General features: G+C 45.2%; 1 protein-coding gene across 1 annotated transcript in view; it reads left to right on the plus strand.

Moving 5' to 3' along the window:
- Positions 1-10,686: 10,686 nt before the first annotated feature.
- The window catches only part of LOC141069483 (epithelial sodium channel subunit alpha-like), an 80,865-nt gene continuing 72,871 nt past the window's right edge, over positions 10,687-18,680 (plus strand). Inside the window, exon 1 of the mRNA XM_073560792.1 lies at positions 10,687-11,183. Coding sequence (XP_073416893.1) covers positions 10,687-11,183 — 497 coding nt within the window. The remainder of the gene's footprint in view (positions 11,184-18,680) is intronic.

The raw sequence follows: 18,680 nt of genomic DNA on the forward strand, positions 1-18,680 counted from the left end.
CATTCAATGAACTATCTACAATGGGTGCCCAGGGCCACGGACCGGGTCATAGCTGCCGTGACAACAACCCTCCTCGTGGAGATCCGCGTGCCCGGTACCAAGTACCCCACCAGCCCTGGGTGGGCGACTCAGAAGTCCAATGCAGGAGCTTCCTCCACTGGATGCCCCACTCCATGTCTGCCACCTTCTGCCAGACACAGAGAGGAGTATCCATGAACACAGAGAGTAACGGAGAGGTCATCCACTTATTTTTCTCTAGTAGCGTGGTAGTATATTCTGTCACCACCTTCTCTAATTCTTCATTGCAGGCACATTGTACTAGTACATAGAGCTAGATTGCTAAATTCCAGTGCATTTCATTGTACCTGAATTTTTGAGGTAAAATAAAAATTACAATTTTTTTTCCTCCGTATAAAACATCAAAATATTTAAAAAAAAAGAAAAACTATTGCAATTATGACATTTATAATGCACTTTTAAAAAGTAAATATTACAAAACCGCAAATAACAGACAAATTTGGTATCCCTGTAATTGTAAATACCCATACAGTGAACAGATTATTTCTGTTGATTGATAAATGGTGTAAAAAAAAATATCATGAAAGATTTTTTTTCCATTATATCCATAAAAATGTAAGAGAAATCTGAAAATGAAGCTGTAGTCACACGTAGTGTACATCCTTTGTTTGTTCGGCTGCTTTTTATCTATACTTTTTCTGCTGGTGTCCTGCCACACGATGTAATAACAATGTTCTCTGAATATTGCATTTTTGCTGCCTTTTCCCCTTTATTTGATACTTTTTTGAGCAATTTGAAGAAGCACTTTTAATGTGTTTTTACAGTACAGAAAAGCTTATACAGGAAAAAAAACCACTGTAAACATAAAAACACAGTTCACAAATGTCTTTAGACACACAGCGGGCTTGCATTTTCATGAAGCTTTGCTTGGACAGTTAAATGCAGAAGACTTTTTTAACAAAAAACGCAGCAGAAAAAATGCAGCATATGTTTGACAGTAACTACAGCTCAACTCACAAACAAAGCAAGACTTTATATAGTGAAGCTTAAAGGGAAGCTGACAGCAGGATTGTGCACAGTAACCTACACACAGTGTCAGGTCACCGCCGTTACACTGACTAAAATGATACTTTGGTTGATGGAATCTGGTTTGTGTATTTGTAGTTTTCAGTTATTTAGATTTTCATGCTCTGAGGAAGCCTGGGGGGGGTCCTTATGTGGTGCTCTGCTTAGGTATTCACCAGTATGGCTTCTGACAGGTCACTGATCCCTCACTGACCTGCCCCCTAGCTTACATACTGGATAGAATATTGTTTGAAAAAAAAAAATCACATTCATCAGGCAGGTGCCGGCAAGGTGCTTTGGATCTTAGGAGTCTCCTTTTGGAATACAACTACTGCACGCACTTGGACAGGTTCTGGAGGTCGTTCTTCTTGACAAAAAGCTGTAGACTAATGCAAGATAGAAGTTTTCAGATAAGGAAAATACAAGCAGGTAGAAGAAGCAAGTCAACTGTAAACTTATTTTCATGCTGTCTAAATAGTTAAATTAAAGGGAATCTGTCACACCCTGGGACACTTTTCAGCCATTACTATGGGCATGCAGGTAATAGAAATGTTAATCTAGTCTTACCTGTATGTCTCATAGTTTCTCTCTAGATGTGGAGAAATCGAGTTTTCATTTAATTATGCTAATGAATTCATCCAGGCTCTGGGCCGTGCGGTGCCTTGAAAAAATCCCTGCCTCTGCTCTTCATTATACTATCACCCCTTTGCATGCAAGTCACACTGACATGTGACGTGAAGTTATGGCTTCAGAATCCAGTGCCGGAATCCCGTGCATGCACCCTGCACTTCCTTGACAATCTGTACCTCTTCCTTGTTTCTGTGGTCCAGTTCTTGTGCTTACGAACACAAGAACACTGAATACGCTGACCATAGAGAGATGGAAAATGTACACATTGTCGCGCAAGTGCAGGGTGCATGTACAAGATTCCGGAGCCACAACTTCACGTCACAGTTCAGTGTGATGTGCATGTGAGGGGGTGATAGCATAATGATGTGCAGAGGCAAGGATTTCTTCCAGGCACCGCATGCCTGGAAGAAATCACTAGCCTAATGAAATAAAACTCTAATTCTCCACATCTAGACTGCAACGATGAGGCATACAGGTAAGACTAAATTAACATTTCTATTACCTGTGTGCCCATAGCAATAGCTTAAAAGTGTCCCACAGTGTGACAGATTCCCTTTAATGTATTAGCATGAGAATATCCCTTTAATAATTGCACCATTTTTGGATAATTTAACTGTTTTTCTTTTTTTGGTTGTTAGAAGTTACATGTATGAAAATAAAAATCCTTTAAATCTATAACTTTAATAGCATATACGGTAATAGAACTAATTTATGTTAACATATAAAGTGAAATCGTTGGGTTATCATTATTGACTAGGTTAATGGTGATGTTCTTCATTGTTCATTTGTACTTTGTTTTATTATTTCTGCTTTCTCGGTAGGGTTGACTTATCTATGATAGTTTGGTCTTGTATCATATAGCTTCTAATATTGTAGATGTTAAATATTCCTGATATGATGATTATTTAAGGTTGTGATCAGTGCTGGATTGAGTTACCTTGAACTCAACAATGGGAAATATTTGACCTGCCAGACTTGTACTACACAGATCAAGGAAAAATCAAATATAATTACATTGCAGTCTATGTTTTAATTACTTACATTTTGGGGTGAGCGATATTGACCGATATTGTATCGGAATTCCGATTTCCGATATTGAAAAAATATCGGATATTGGAATTTCCGATTTCCGATATCAATGCAAGTCAAAGGGAGAAAAAAATCGGAATTACAAAATGACCACTACAGTGCTATATAATGGATAAAATGGAGGGGAAACACCTCACGATAATGGGGAAGGAGATTGCAGAGACCGAGGTGCAAAAAAATCGCATAGAAAAATGCACAGAGCGAAAGCTGTAGCAGGAAAACATCTTCTTAACAGCGGTGTTTTTTCTTTGGGTTAGGATTAGTTGGGGTAGGGTTAGGGTTTATGGTTAGTAGGGTAAGGGTTAGGGGTTAGGGATAGTTAGGGTTAGGGTTAGTGATTTTACATTATTAAATTAAAACTGCCGGTGGTGGTGTCAATATGCCCTTTGACTGACATGTGTCCGCGTTCAGCTCACCTTGCTTTGCAGGGAGTTTCCAGGAGCACCATGTGGAGGAACGGATACACTCCCCTTAAACCATGCTTAGTCTTCTTCTGCTGATTATATTACTGTTATTCAGTAATTCTGCATATTGATATTCTGCTTTTGGATCATGTACATCTGCTCCTACTGCTTCCTAAACCTCTGTCTATGGTTATCCTGCTATTGGCTGGTCGCAGAATGTCCCAAACCCAGAGGAAATACACAGAAGTAACAGTAGGCACAGGAACTTGAGAGAACCAGCTGGTGAGTCTGGAACCCGTATAGGCAGCAGAAATCAGCATAAGAGCCAATGGAACTAACGGGCACCAGCTGACGTTACTGGAGGCTGATAGCTAAGCAGGAGGTAACCTGTGCCAGAGTGCACTACCAAGGACCAGCAGACGTTACTGGAACTCGGATACCACAAAGGAGGGACCTAAGCCATTGACTCTACTGAGAACCAGCTGATGTTACTGGAACCCAGATAAGCAGCAGAAGGTAAAAGTGCCAGTGGCTGTACTGGGCAACAGCTGACATTACTGTAGCCCGGATACCACAATGTAGTAGTGACATAAGCCAAAAGCACTGCCGAGAAGCCCAAAAAATCCCCACACAGACGCAAGTTCAAGAGCAAAAAGACAGGAGTCCAGATACATCTCCATCTGTCTTCTTGTCTTGGGTCTTCTGCATCTGTCTTCGTGTCTTGGGTCTTCTGCATCTGTCTTCGTGTCTTGGGTCTTCTGCATCTGTCTTCCTGTCTTGGGTCTTCTGCATCTGTCTTCCTGTCTTGGGTCTTCTACCGGAGTAATGTCTTCTCGGCAGAAGATGCAAGAGCCACATTTGCCCCCGCAACCCGGACACAGTCTTCTTTGCTCCGCAGTCGCAGCAGGGGAGGAGGAGGGCCTACTGGCACTGTCGAGACCAGCCTTGAGCGCCAGGTCCCAGAGTCCACGTAGGGGGCTCCTACACTGCCGACACCTCGGATAACAGCAAACTGAGCCGAAATGATATACGGCGGGGGCGTGGAACAGTGCCACGGACACAACCGTGTAACGGCGAGCGTTGTCGAAACACGGTTTGGAACAGGAGGTACCCGTGCCCTTGGGCACTCCCAAGAACCAGCTGGCGATGCTGGAACTCGGTTTACCCCTCGGGGGAGGCACCTGTGTCCGCACTTCACTGCCAGGAAACAGCCGACGTGGCTGGATCCCGCCTCTTGTGCTTCTGCCTATAGGTGTTTGGCATCTGTTGTCCTTTTTTGAGATAAGATTAGGTAAGATAAGATAAGATAATCCTTTAATCGTCCCACCATGGAGAAATTCAGAGCATTACAGCAGCAAGGCAGGAACAAGTACAGATACAGATGCATAAAGGCATTACATTGACAGTAGGTAGGTACATATACGAAAAAAAAAGATATAACCGGACTATCACAACTTTGGATCTATCAGTTCACTGTTTGGGTCGTTCTCCGTTTTGGACAGTGTTGGTTATACAGCCTAACTGCAGCAGGAAGAAAGGACTTTTGATAGCGCTCCCTCTCACATTTAGGATGAAGTAGCCGGTCACTGACAGTACTGCACATCTTTGTCACGGTCTCATGCATGGGATGGGAATCATTCTGCACCATGTAGCTCACCTTGGCCAGTATCCTCCTGTCGCCTACTTCCTGAACTGGATCAAGGGGGCATCCCAGGACAGAGCTGGCCCTTCTAATCAGTTTGTCCAGCTTATTCCTGTCCCTGGTTGATATGCCACTACCCCAGCACGCCACACCAAAGAAGATGACTGATGCCACAACAGAGTTGAAGAAGGATGCAAGGCGTTCTCCCCTAACTCCGAAGGCTCTCAGCCTTCTGAGCAGATAAAGCCTACTGAGGCCCTTCCTGTACACTGCATCCAAGTGATGGGCCCAGTCAAGCTTATTATTGAGGATCACACCAAGGTACTTATAGGTGTCGACTTTCTCAATGTCATTTCCCTCAATTTTTCCACTTTGGTCTAACGAGGTACAGCTGGCGTTACTGGTGCCCAGAAACACAGCATGCTGTGAAAGTGGCAGTCACGGAAATGGGAACTAGCTGGCGGTACTAGAGCCCAGAAACACGGCATGCTGTGAAATCAGCAGTCACGGAAATGGGCACTTGCTGGCGGTACTAGAGCCCAGAAACACGACATGCTGTGAAAGTGGCAGTCACAGAAATGGGCACTAGCTGGCGGTACTAGAGCCCAGAAACACGGCATGCTGTGAAATCAGCAGTCACGGAAATGGGCACTAGCTGGCGGTACTAGAGCCCATGGAAAACAGTATGAGGTTAAAGAGTCAGTCACAGAACCAGGAGCTAGATGTTGGTAGTAGAGACCTGAGCACTGGCATAACAGATGACGCTGTGTGAAACATAGACACATGACAGACCATGCACAGCTGCCACCAACAATGCATGTAACCTGTTTACTCTGGCCCAGGGCAGCAAAAGTCACCAGAAATCAGGCCTGGTTCATTTTTAGGAATGTAAGCCGGTCCACATTTGCAGCGGATAGTCTGGTACGTTGGTCTTTTAGTACATTGACAGCTGCACTAAAGACACGTTCAGAAATCACACTGGCACCAGGACAAGCCAGGACCTCCAAGGCATACTGGCTAAGCTTGGGCCATGTATCCAACTTGGAGACCCAAAACTTGAAGGGGGCAGATCCATCCTGAAGCACACTGACAGGGGTGGAGAGGTATTGTGCCACCATGTCACGGTAACGTTGCCTCCTAGTGCGTTGCACTGTCTGTGCCCGAACTGTTTGCGGGTTCAGAAACCCTTGGAACAGGTTGGGTATACTGAACCTGTCAGTAGCAGATGTACTGCTTCTGCTACCGGCTTCTGAACGGATTCCGCTGGGCCCAGGATGCACTGAGGTGCCTGCTAGTGCACGCGCATCACTGCTATGCAGTGGAAAAGAGTACATGAGTGAATTAACCAGTGCATCTTGTTACTCCTGCATTTTACGTGCCCGGTTCAACGGTGTAATTAGGATTTGAAGGCTGTCCCGGTAACGTGGATCTAAGAGGGTGGCCACCCAGTAGTCATTTGTGTGGAGAATACGAGCCACGCTTGGGTCGTTTCTCAGACACTGCAGCATGAAGTCACTCATGTGCTGAAGGCTGCTAACTGGCCATGCATCGCTGTCACCAGCTGGAGGAATGTGCTCTGGCTGCTCTGCATCACTCCATCCACGCTCTATCTGGTGACTACTAGTAGAGCGCTGTGTACTTTCCTCCTCTGGCTCATCCTCATAGTCCTCCTCATCCTCTTCTCTTGCTGTGTCTTGCCTGGACCTTTGTGAGGCACCCACAGAGCTTTGTACCAACCGGACCGATGAAGATTGCCTGGTTGGTGCAAGTGTCTCATCATACTCCTCCTCCTCCAGAGAAACCTCATCCCTTAGTCCTTTAAGTCATGATTCTATAAGGCATATAAGGGGAATAGTCAGGCTGAATAGGGCAGCATCCGCGCTCACCATCAGAGTGGAGTCCTCGAAGCACTTCAAAATGGTGCATATGTCCTTCATGGATGCCCACTCTGTGGTTGTAAAGTGGGAGGGCTGAGATGTGTGTCGCCTACTTTGCGCCTGCTGCAGCTGCAACTCCATAATTGCAGGTTGCTGCTCACACAACCGCCGCAGCATATGCAAAGTCGAATTCCACCTGGTGGGGAGGTCAACAATGATGCGGTGCTTGGGCAGGCCCAATCTTCGCTGCATGGCTGAAAGGCGCGATGCAGCCATGCTTGAACACCGCAAATGAGAGCAATCGTATCTGACTTTGTGCAGCAGCTCCTCAAGGTCAGGATAGTTCCTAAGGAAACTCTGTACCACCAAGTTTAGGACATGGGCAAGGCATGGAATGTGAGTCAAACCACCTAGGCCCAGAGCCGCGACCAGGTTTCGGCCGTTGTCACACACCACCATACCTGGCTGGAGGTTGAGCTGTCTAAGCCACATGTCGCTCTGCTCCTTGAGCGTGTTCCGCAGCTCGGTTGCGGTGTGGCTAACATCACCCAGATAAACCAATTTCAACATGGCCTGTTGATGTTTGGCTGATGTAGTGCTGAAATCGGTTGTTGTGGTATGTCTGGGTGCAGGCGAGTCTGACGAGGAGTATGAGGAGGACTCAGTTTGTACGGAGGAGAGGCCTGCAATCCGTGGAGTTGGCAGGACCCGCGCACTTGCACTGTCTACTTCAGTTCCAGGCTCAACACTACATTTACCCAATGGGCGGTGATGGAAATGTAGCGTCCCTGGCCATGCTGACTGATCCACGCGTCGGTGGTCAGGTGGACCTTGCTACTAACTGCATTTTGTAGCGCATGCTTAATTTTACGCTCCACATGCTGTTGCAGGGTGGGGACGGCTTGCCTGCTGAAGTAGAAGCGGCTGGGAACGCTGTATTGTGGGATTTCAAACCTCAACATATCGATAAAGGCTGGCTTGCTCACCAGCCAGAATGGTAGCATTTCCACTGCAAGCAGTTTGGCAATGCGAGAATTCATGCCCTGTGCTCGTGGGTGGCTTGCCAAGTACGGGCGCCTTTTCTCCCACACCTGTGTGACAGATGGCTGCACACTGGATTGGGAGTGTGAGGATGCCAGCGATTGGGATGCTGATGCTGATGAAGTACAGACAGTGTACAACACTGCCTGCAGATGCACCCTGGCATTCTGGCTAGGAAGCGGGAGCAGCTGTTTGCGAGCTGGAGTAAGAGGTGGCCGCTGTGGCTGAAGAGGTGGAAGGTGGGGAACCAGCTGCAGGTGGCGAATCATCTTGGGTGTGATGCTGCCACTCCACAGGGTGCCTCTTCCTGACATGCGTCAACATATTGGTGGTATTAAGGTTGCTGACGTTCTTCCCTCTCCGCACAGTTTGTCGACAAAGCTTGCATCTGACTACTGTAACGTCATCTGCAACTTGGTCGAAAAAGGTCCATGCACCACAACTCATGGGCGCACCCCTTGTGTTCTTTAAAGGAGCCCTGCTCCTAACGGGTGCTGAAGTTGAGGGAGCCAACAACCAATTTTTCCCTCTTCCTCTCCCACGTAGACTGCCACGCTGCGCCACACCTACAAGCTCTTCCTCTGAGCTATCCCCACTTGCTTGCTGCCCCTCAGCATGCCATGATGGGTCGAGGACCTCATCATCCAATACACTTTCGTCAGCAGAAACTGGCAGCTGAGTTTCATCATCATCTCCTGACTGGGGTCTGGTCACTGGCCCACCCTCCACTTCTTCCTCAGACGGACACAGTGGTTGCGCATCTGTGCACACTACCTCTTCTTCAGCTGCAGGAATGCTGTCTGGCTGGCACACAGATTCCAAGCCATCAGATTTTGAGAAGAGGATTAAGGATGGCTCCTGGCCCTCTGAATGTCTGGGCAATTTAGTGGGCGGTTAAGAAGCAGATGAGTGCTGCTCTTCAGTGGCCTGACCCGAGGTGGTGGAGAGGTAGGTCCTGGGAGGATGCTGCACTCATTGAGGTGGATTCCTCAGCTGCCATCCAACCAACAACGGATTCTACTTGATCCTCTCTTATCAGCCTATGGCCCTGAGCTCCTAACAAGCTGCACATAAATGACTGCTGCCGGGTGAAAGTAGATGCTAAGTTACTTGGGCCTGCTGCTTGCTCTGGATGTGCACCATGTCTAGCTGCTGATGCACCTCTTCCTCGGCCGCCGCGGGGACGTCCCTTACTCCCTGCCTTCTTCATCTCTATCAATGGATTCAGAACGGCAAGAAAGTAATTATTAGGAATTATTCCTGTAGGACTACAAACAGGTATAAGAAACACTAATGGCACTGTATTATGATGGTGTGTCTGCTACACTTTATTTGAATCTAGTGTGGCCTACACAAAGAGAAATGTGTGTTTGTGGTATTGGTGTACACGTTACGGTCGGATATCACAGCGCAGTAAATGACACTGCTGTGATACCAAAAAAAAAGGATTCTCCGGGACTGGGCCAGGTGCTGTGTGGCACCAGCCACAGAGGTTGTTTCGGTCCCTCACAGCACAATCCCTATATAGTGTTTAACTTTTAGGAAAAAATAGGGGAAGGGGATTTAAGAGTTGAGAAGAAAAGGCAGTGAGACACACACCACACAGTGCTGCAGCAAGAGGAGCTGCAGCAGCTGCATTGAATGTGCTCTGCACTGTCTCACTAAGCACCTCACCGAGAGCCTGCACAGCACAAAAAATGAACCTGAGCAGGGTCAGTGAGGAAAATGACTGCTTCTGTAACACACAGGGGCTGCTATAGTCGCTGAAAAACAATTTCTATCGCTATTAGATCCGAGATCTCTCCCTATCTCCAACAGCAACCTATCCCTATCTGCTTTCACAGTAGAGTGAGGCTAAAATGGCAGGCGCAGCCTTTTATACTGCCTGATCACACCATTCAGCCAGCCAATCGCAGCGCAGCTCCTAGCTAGCAAGTTTGGACGCCTCCTACCAAGCTTAGGGGAGTTACACAATGTTGTCAGCAATTCTTCAGCTCCTGATTGGCTCCACAGAGCGCTCAGAGGCTGAAGGATTATGGGATTTCCGATTTCCGATGTGAAAAAAATATCGGAATCGGAATTCCGATATCGCAAATATCGGGTCGATTTCCAAGATTTCAATATCGGAAAGCTCATCCCTACTTACATGGGCAAGTTCATAACACAAAAAGTGTGACAAATAGTTTTGATTGTCTCCACCGGCAGCTTCAAATGGTATTCTGTTGTGATTGGATCCTATTGGAAATTGACCTAGTTTTTTAGATAAGATCTGAGCCACTAGAGGATCATCTCTTCTTCTGATGCTTTCCGTCAATCTTTGTTCTAATAAACACAAGTTTTACCAAAATGTGGCTTGTAAAGTTGAGATCTTTCTTTCTCCTACGGCAATCACATAAAAATGCAAAGAATAATTACAATGGAAAATAAAATTATTAATCAGAGAATTATATAAATAACTGTTCACTAATACTATATCTAAAATTATACAGCATAAAATATAATCTAATATTAAAAGTAAAAGTAACAGTATAGACAATAAACAAAAAGTAATTAAAACACGGCTGTAAAGGATAAATATTGTTGACTGCGCTGACAAAATCGCTAAGCTTCTAGATCTGAAATCCCTGTGCTAGGACTTCAAAAATCTTATTGAAAGCAGCTTTCTTTAGTTTTAATTACATGCCTGCTAATTAACAGTAGGACACTCTCTCCTTGGAGGCCATTGTCATTAATTACCATAGGCAGGTATATATAAATCATAGCCTTAGCTTACCTTGCTCTACATTTTATCATTCCGGTTACTGGACTTGTAAACTCCTGAAAGCACAAAGTATCATATTAAGGAGCGATCATCATTTTTTCCTCCATACCTTATTGCATACAAGTGATGAATGCTTGATGTTTTAATTTTTTCACCATCATGGGATGGCAGCAGAGAACTTCTTTACGGTCAATTTGCATCCATACTCTTCGTCACACTAGTGCTCATGGAGTGCCAAACATCATACATTCTCAGAACCGATGGAGGAGCTGTTGCTGGGCAGCTTTTGTGTTCCTAGTATTAGGCTGCATGTTATGGCAGTGCAGTCAGTTAACGGCTACCTATCTTCAGTATCCCACACAAGAGAAGGTTATACTGGTGAACAGTGCTCGGCTTCCATTTCCAGCCATCACTTTTTGCAACCTTAATCGGGCACGGAAATCCCATCTTAATTCATCAAGATACAAGGCTCTAAATGACCAATTATCACTGATGTCAGATCATGAAAAGGAACATGGTCTAAACAGTAATGCATGGGAAAGGAAATTTGCTTTTGCTATGTCTCAGCTAAGTACCCAAGAGCAGATGACGTTAGGACACCAGCTAGAAGACATGCTGATTTCCTGTGTCTTTCATGATATGTCCTGCAATGAAAGGTTAGCATGGTTAAATTAAGCTTCTGGGAACCATATTTAATATATTGTTAAAGTGATTGCAATAACTGACTTTTCCTTGTTGCTTGATATTAATGTAAAATCTTAATATACTTTTTACATTGGCTCCAAAGTAGAGCCATAAAGGTTGTGAAGGAGGTCGTATATGATCTAGAATAGAGTTACGTTCTGCTAGCAGCACTTTTTAGCTTGACTTAAGCACTCCTTGTGTTATATAAAAATGGCATTCACCTGAATAAATTCCATATTTTATTAATTCCACTAAGCGGACACATTTTGAAAAGGTATTGTCACTGATAAAGGCAAGGGGAAGAACTGCTTCAGTGTACAGGCTCAATGCAAAGTCTTGAGCACGACATTCTGCTCATAATCGAGAATAATCAGAGTATTTCTGCAACTTGGTTTGAGCTATTCATTTGAGTTTCAAGACCTAGACAGATCAAAACTAATAAAAAGTGCCTTTAACCCCTTAATGACAGAGCCAATTTTCCAATACTGACCAAGCCAATTTTTACAATTCTGACCACTGTCACTATATGTGGTTCTAACTCTGGAACGCTTCAACGGATTCCACTGATCCTGAGAATGTTTTTTTCGTGACATATTGTACTTCATGTTAGTGGTAAAATTTCTTTTATATGACTTGCGTTTATTTATGAAAAACTGGAAATTTGGCAAATTTTTAAAAATTTTTGCAATTTTCAAACTTAATTTAAGTGCCCTTAAATCAGAGAGTCATATCGCACAAAATAGTTAATACATAGCAGTTCTCACATGTCAACTTTACATCAGCACAATTTTGGAAACATAATTTTTTTTGTTAGGATGTTATAAGGGTTAAAATTTGACCAGCGCTTTCTCATTTTCCAAACAAAATTTACAAAACCATTTTTTCTAGGTACTACCCCAATGTGAAGCTTACTGTTGCCACATGGGGTTTTTTTGCCTTCCTCTGGATCAACATGTTAGGGCAAGTTAGGATAGGATATGGGTTGAACTAGATGGACTTAAAGTCTCCCTTCAACCTTAATTACTATGTTACTATGTTACTATGTTACCTAACATTTGAAGTGAGTTTGGGGGGTCAATATAACAGAAAATACCCAAAAGTGACACCATTCTAAAAACTGCACCCTTCAAGGTGCTCAAAACCACACTCAAGAAGTTTATTAACCCTTCAGGTACTTCACGAGAACACTGGGGAAGGAATAAATGAACATTTTACTTTTTTCACAAAAAAATTACTTTAGACCCAAACCTTTTTATTTTCATAAGGGGAACAGGAGAAAATGAACCACTAAATTTAGAGTGCAATTTCTCCTGAGTACACCGATACTCCGTATGTGGGGGAAAGCCACTGTTTGGGACTATGGCAGAGCTCAGAAGGGAGGGAGCAACGTTTGACTTTTTGAACGCAAAATTGGCTGGAATCAATGACGGGTGCCATGTCGCATTTGGAGACCCCCTGATGTACCTAAACAGTGAAAACCCCTCAATTCTCACTCCAACCCAAATACATCCCTAACCACAACCCTAACCCCAACACACCCCTATCCCTAATCCTAACCCTAACTATAACCCTAGCCACAACTCTAATTACAACTCACCCCTAACCCTAATCCTAACCCTAGCCATAATCCCAACCCTAACCACAATCATAACTCCAACACCACAACCCTAACTCCAACACCACAACCCTAACCCCAACACAACCCTAGCCTCAAACCTAACCCTAGCCCCAGCCCAAACCTAACCCCAGTTCGAGCCCCAACTCTAACCCTAGCTGTAACCCCAATCCTAACCCTAATGGAAAAATATAAAAAATGTATTTTTTTCCTTTATTATTTGTACCTGACTAAGGGGATGATAAAGGGGGGTTTGATTTACTATTTTTTTATTTTGATCACTGTGATAGGGTCTATCACAATGCTCAAAATTAATCAATAGGAAAAATCTCTTATTGTTGCCAGGTGACGGCCTGCAGATCTCGGTGGGCACACTGTGCATGCGCATGCTATTATCTTCCAGGACAAAGATGGAGGACAGAGCCAGAGTGTGCAGGGATACTGGAGGTACTGGGGGCTCCCATTTCTCTCTCCTTAGGTATGCTAGATCATTTCAGAGGAGAGAGAAATGAATGGGAAATCGGACATTTTTGCCATTGCCTTTATTTGGTGAATAACGGCGAACACAACACTGAGGATGGTAAAAAACGACCCGAATCATGTTCTCCGGGGATTCAGCTACCCCTGGAGATTTTCCGACGCTGGGAGGTGCGATACCTTTATTTCTCAGTGCTGTTAAAAAGCAGCATTGAGGAATAAGTACCCTTAACAACCCCCGTTAAAAGGCGTATTGGCGGTCGTTAAGGGGTTAATATCTCAAACCATGTTTAACCCTTTTATGCCGTGGCCATGTTCAGTTTTTTCGCTTTCGTTTTTTTCTCCCCTTATCCCAAGAGCCATAGCATTTTTTATTTTTCCGTAATTAAAGCCATATGAGGTCTTCTTTTTTGCAGGACAAGTTGTACTTTTGAATGACATCATTCATTTTATCATGTGACACACTGGAAAATAGGTGAGTCGAAATTGCAAAAAAAGTGCAATTTCACAATTGTTTGGGGATTTTTATTTACTATGTTCACTATATAGTAAAACTAACCTGGCAATATAATTCTTCAAGTCAGTACAATTACACAGTGAACAAATATGAATTTTTTTTAAGTGGCAAAAAAATGTGGAAATGTAAAAAATTTTTTTATGAGTTTAGTTATCCTTTAATATATGGGGCAGATGTTCTTGTAGAAATAGAATGAACATGGAAATAGACATATGGAGATTCTAGTAAGATCTAGAATATGCAAGGGTACCTCATAGTTTTGAGTTCAAGGAAAGGTTCTGCAAAGACTGTAAATATCATGACATGCATTGATAAATAGCATAGTATGTCACAGTTTATTTACTTTTTAGTGACTTTGTATCCACTACCAGATCCTTTTAACCATTAGCTGTGTAGAAATGCAGAGAGAGTCATTGTAAGCACATAGCTGCAACTCCCTATTGCCGGGTGGAAAAAGTAGAGATATGCAGCAGAGTTGGAAGTGCTGCATGAGGACTCAGTATGGCGGCCTGACATGAGGAGAAGCAGATCGGTGAACGCAATGAGTTGCACAAAGCTGTAAATGCGTGCGAGTTCCCGCTGTGACACACGGTGCCATATAATATGATGATTGCAATATATTTAGATTAAACAATCTTTGATGGGGGTGCTTATTTAAGTTCTAAATATTGCTGTTTGTACTTGCTGGTTGCCATCCCAAACCATCATCCTGAGATAGCCTGATGTTATTTTTCTAAGCAACCCCTTGCCTTCACCATCCATGTTAGGTATGCAGAATGGAATGATTGTATTGCTGTTGCAGAATTTTACCACCTCTATTCATGGGCCCCTTGACCTAAGTGCCTCCATACTATGTTTGCCCAATTCTGTATAAGTGTCCACACCCTTGAAATTGTTCTAGAAAATGAAGTATTTCTCACATAAAATTATTACAATTATACATATTTTGTTATACACATGTTTATTTCCTTTGTGTGTATTGAAACAACACAAAAAAAACAGAGAAACAAAGGCAAATTGGACATCATTTTACACTTATCCCCAAAAATGGGCCAGACAACTTAATAATTGGTTGAACACCCTTTGGAAGAAATAACTGCAATCAATTGCTTTCTATAACCATCAACAAACTCTCAACTGGAATTTTTGACTAGCATTCAGCTCCAGGTCTCTCATTTTTAAAAGGTGCCTTCTCCTAACAGCAATTTCAAGATCTTTCCACAAGAGTTCAATGGGATTTAGATCCAGACCCATTGCTGGCCACTTCTGAACTCTCCAGGACTTTGTTTCCATCCATTTCTGGGTGCTTCTTGAAGTATGTTTGGGGTCATTGTTGTGCTGGAAAACCCATAACCTAGGCAGCAAACCCAGCTTTATGACACTGGGCATTACATTGTGACCCTAAATCCCTTGATATTCTTTAGATTTCAAGCTGACTTGCACACGGTCAGGGCACCCAATGCCAGAGGCAGCAAACAACAACCATATTTGACTGTTGGTGTAACAAGGTGGCACGGGGGGTAGTTATGGCCGAGTTACTTAAAGAAACAGTCCACAGAGAGAGTCCACTGAGCAAAAGATCAGCGAGCACCCCTGGCCCCTTGCACATAAATAGACAGGACTAACACAACTCCTTCCCATGGGTTACCTTTTCTTTCCAGCCACTGCAGTCCGGCAATCAAAATCCAGGGTCACCGCTGTGATCCAACAGGGATAACTTTATTTTATGCTTTTCAATAGTAAAGAAGTAGGAATAGGTAGTAAAAAAGAAAACACTGGCTTCCTGCTCTTTCCCTGACACTATCCATGGCCGTGCCCACAACGGCCACAGTGGCCGAGATCAAGCAATCAGTCCACTCGCTGGAATCTGGATGTTTATGGCTCGCCCCGGAGGCCGTGGGGTACTCGGTGCCGGGCCCGTTGATTTCAATGGGAGATGTCAAAGTGGTAGTGACCCGGTCCGTGGCCTCAGGCAGTCAATGTAAAAGGGGTAGAGTGATGGGGATAAAGTTATTGAGATGATTCGTGATGCCACCTGTGGTTTCTGGTCAGTTTGACCAGCGCTGCAGGGTTGCTTCTCTGGGACAGATGGTGGGGTGCAGCAATGATGTTGAGGCTCCCCACAAGTGGAGCTGTAGTCCCAGGGCAGTAGGGATAGGTGTTGAGGAAGATGGTGTAGTGTTGGGAACAGAGACGTAACAGTGCTGGATGAGTGGCGCAGGAATAAGTGGAGGACACAAGGGCTTTTAGTTCAAAGGCTTTACTCACAGTCTGGTGCACACAGATGCCCGTGTCGGTGCCGAGTCCTCCAGGTCAGGGGCTCAGCCAACTCCCAGGCAAGATAGAGTACACCTTTCCAGCACTCCTCCAACACATGCCTTTCCTGAATGTCTCCTCACTAGCGTCTAAACTAAGGTACTTGCAGTCGTGAATTAGACTCAAGTTCCTCCTTCCAGATGTTACTTGGAACTTCACTCGTATGGAAGATAGCTGTAGCCCGCTTCGGGGACTTCCTACTATCAGGTCCCGGCTCACACACGTTGCTATCGTGCCCCCGAGTCTTAGGTGGAAATAAAGTGGTGACAACTTCTATTCCTCCGGTTTCTGCTGCAGGACCATCAGCATCCCTACAACTTCGGATACCGGACTCCGACCCATGCGCTTTAACTTAAGGAAGGGCTCTGCGCTCACCCTTGTCCTCAGTTCTCTTCTCCCCACGTTCTGTACTAATCTGTCTCCCTTCTGAAGAATCAGGCTTTCTCTTGCTTTTTCCCGTGCCAACAGCTCCGACTCACAACAGTCTGCTGCTGCACTTAATTCCACTCCATCCCTCTCCGGGGATCTTCTCTCACTAACTGACCCCTTCCTAACCTTCTTCCGCTCTCTTGTGCAGTCTAAGCTCCACCCGCTTCCCCAGCACCCTTGGTGAACCGAAGCAGCTGACTTACAGGGTGCGCTGCTATTCTAAAGTGTCCGTGCTGGGGGCAGGTGTTGGAGTGTGGTCAGGTGTCTCCACCTTACCTGGATAGTGGGGTACCACACCTTAGGAGGAGGTGCAGTACCTCTGTGGCGACTGAACCCTCAGGGACGCCACATTTATAGTCCCTTCAGATGGGGCCCATCCAAAGTCCTGGGGCCTGTGATGTGGTCCCTAAATCCTTAGTCCTTTAGTCCTAACTCTAGGGCAGTAGAGTTCCCCCCTCCTGGGAGTCTGGCAATGCTCAGTTGTGTCCTTTCGCCCAGGGCAGCAGATCCTCTCCCTACAGGGAGTCTGGCAATCCCCCGGCTGTAGCCACATGACTGCCCAGGGTGAATGTGCCCGGGTTTCGGACTGGGAGCAGCAGCCTCCTGCCACCTTATGCTGCTGCTGGCCCAACCCACTCATTAGCTCTTTGCTTTCCCTAGTTCTACAACAACATGGCAAATGTAGCACAGCAATAAAGATATTGAACATTTAAAGGGGAACTTCCCACAATGAAAGGATACACAGTAGTACATAAGGATACAACATATTTACATACGCACATAGTAAATACCACACATCAATATGAGGCAGTTCAATGGAATCACATGGCATATACAGTAAGAACAATGTGATCACAGACATTAACACAATACATTAAGAACATATTTATATCAAGTGCTCAGGGGCCACACAGGAAGGAGAGAGGGAGTATTGAGGTCCTCCGCCACCTCCTTACACTCCTTCCTCCTGTAAACATAGCTGTCCTTGGCCACGGCAACCTTCACAAAATTAGCAGCAACATAGGCACAAACTTTTGTGCAACAGTTTTCAAATAAGATTAACATAAGAGTCCAAGTCTCTCTCTGCATAGGGGTCCACGTGACCCTGGGCCCATTGTTCCTGAAACCATCAGGCTTAAAAGAAACATAGTCCATAATACCAAAGTCTTTCACAGTGACCGGCCGGCCCTTTAAGACTCTTCAGTTCAATAAAACTGAAAACATAACACAGTCTATATTATGACCATAGTCCTCCAGAATGGCTCAACAGTCCTTGAGAAGGGCCTCATTCAGACCTGGCAGTTCATCCCCCTCCCTCCTGTGAGTGGACCACGGGCTTTTACGGGGTGGTGTGCTGCGTTTTCAACAAGGGGGTAGTCCAAAGGGCAGAAATGGGGTACAGTTCAGGGATAGCACAGTTCAGTCGAGTAACCACACACCCACAGTCCATCGTAGTTAACCCCTGTGGGGTTTTGGTCCTGTGATCCAGCAAGGGAGGCACCTATGGGTGCAAACAAACTGGGAGGAGAGGAAAACAAATAAGCATGGCCACTTAACCAGTGGCCAAATCAGGCGCCAATGTCTTTGGGCACCATACAGGGGTGACTGCCCTCTTATTGACATGGAACAGTCCCTTGCTCTGGGTGCAATCGGCAACTATATCAAATCTTAAAGGGGCCACTCAGTCTGTACACGGCCGTTGACTTGCATAGTGGGCCGCATTCGGACTCTGCACCACCACATACACATTAGATGAGGACCCACTGTAGGAGGAGGAGTCCCCGCTGTTTCTCCAGATCCACACTCCCTCCTGTGATGGTCCTGCAGCTCCCGGAGCTTCCGGCACCACGATTACATCGGCGGCCACCTCACTGCCCTGAGGCACCATTCTCTCCTGTGCAGCTGGAGTGACTGCAGCCACGGCATCCAGCCGCTCTACACTCAGGGTCCCCTATGGTGGGCTGGTCTCCCAGTCAGAGGCCATTTTTATTGCCACTGTGTAGGGTCCCTGGAGTCCTTGCTCTTTAATGAAATCCACGTAGTCACCCTCTTGAAGAGGACCACAAAACATGAGACCCAGCATTAATATAAACTTTGGCCCCGGTTTCCTGCTCC

This window comes from Dendrobates tinctorius, unplaced genomic scaffold (genome assembly GCF_039654945.1).
Source record: "Dendrobates tinctorius isolate UK_male_01 unplaced genomic scaffold, ASM3965494v1 ptg000001l, whole genome shotgun sequence".
NCBI lineage: Eukaryota > Metazoa > Chordata > Amphibia > Anura > Dendrobatidae > Dendrobates > Dendrobates tinctorius.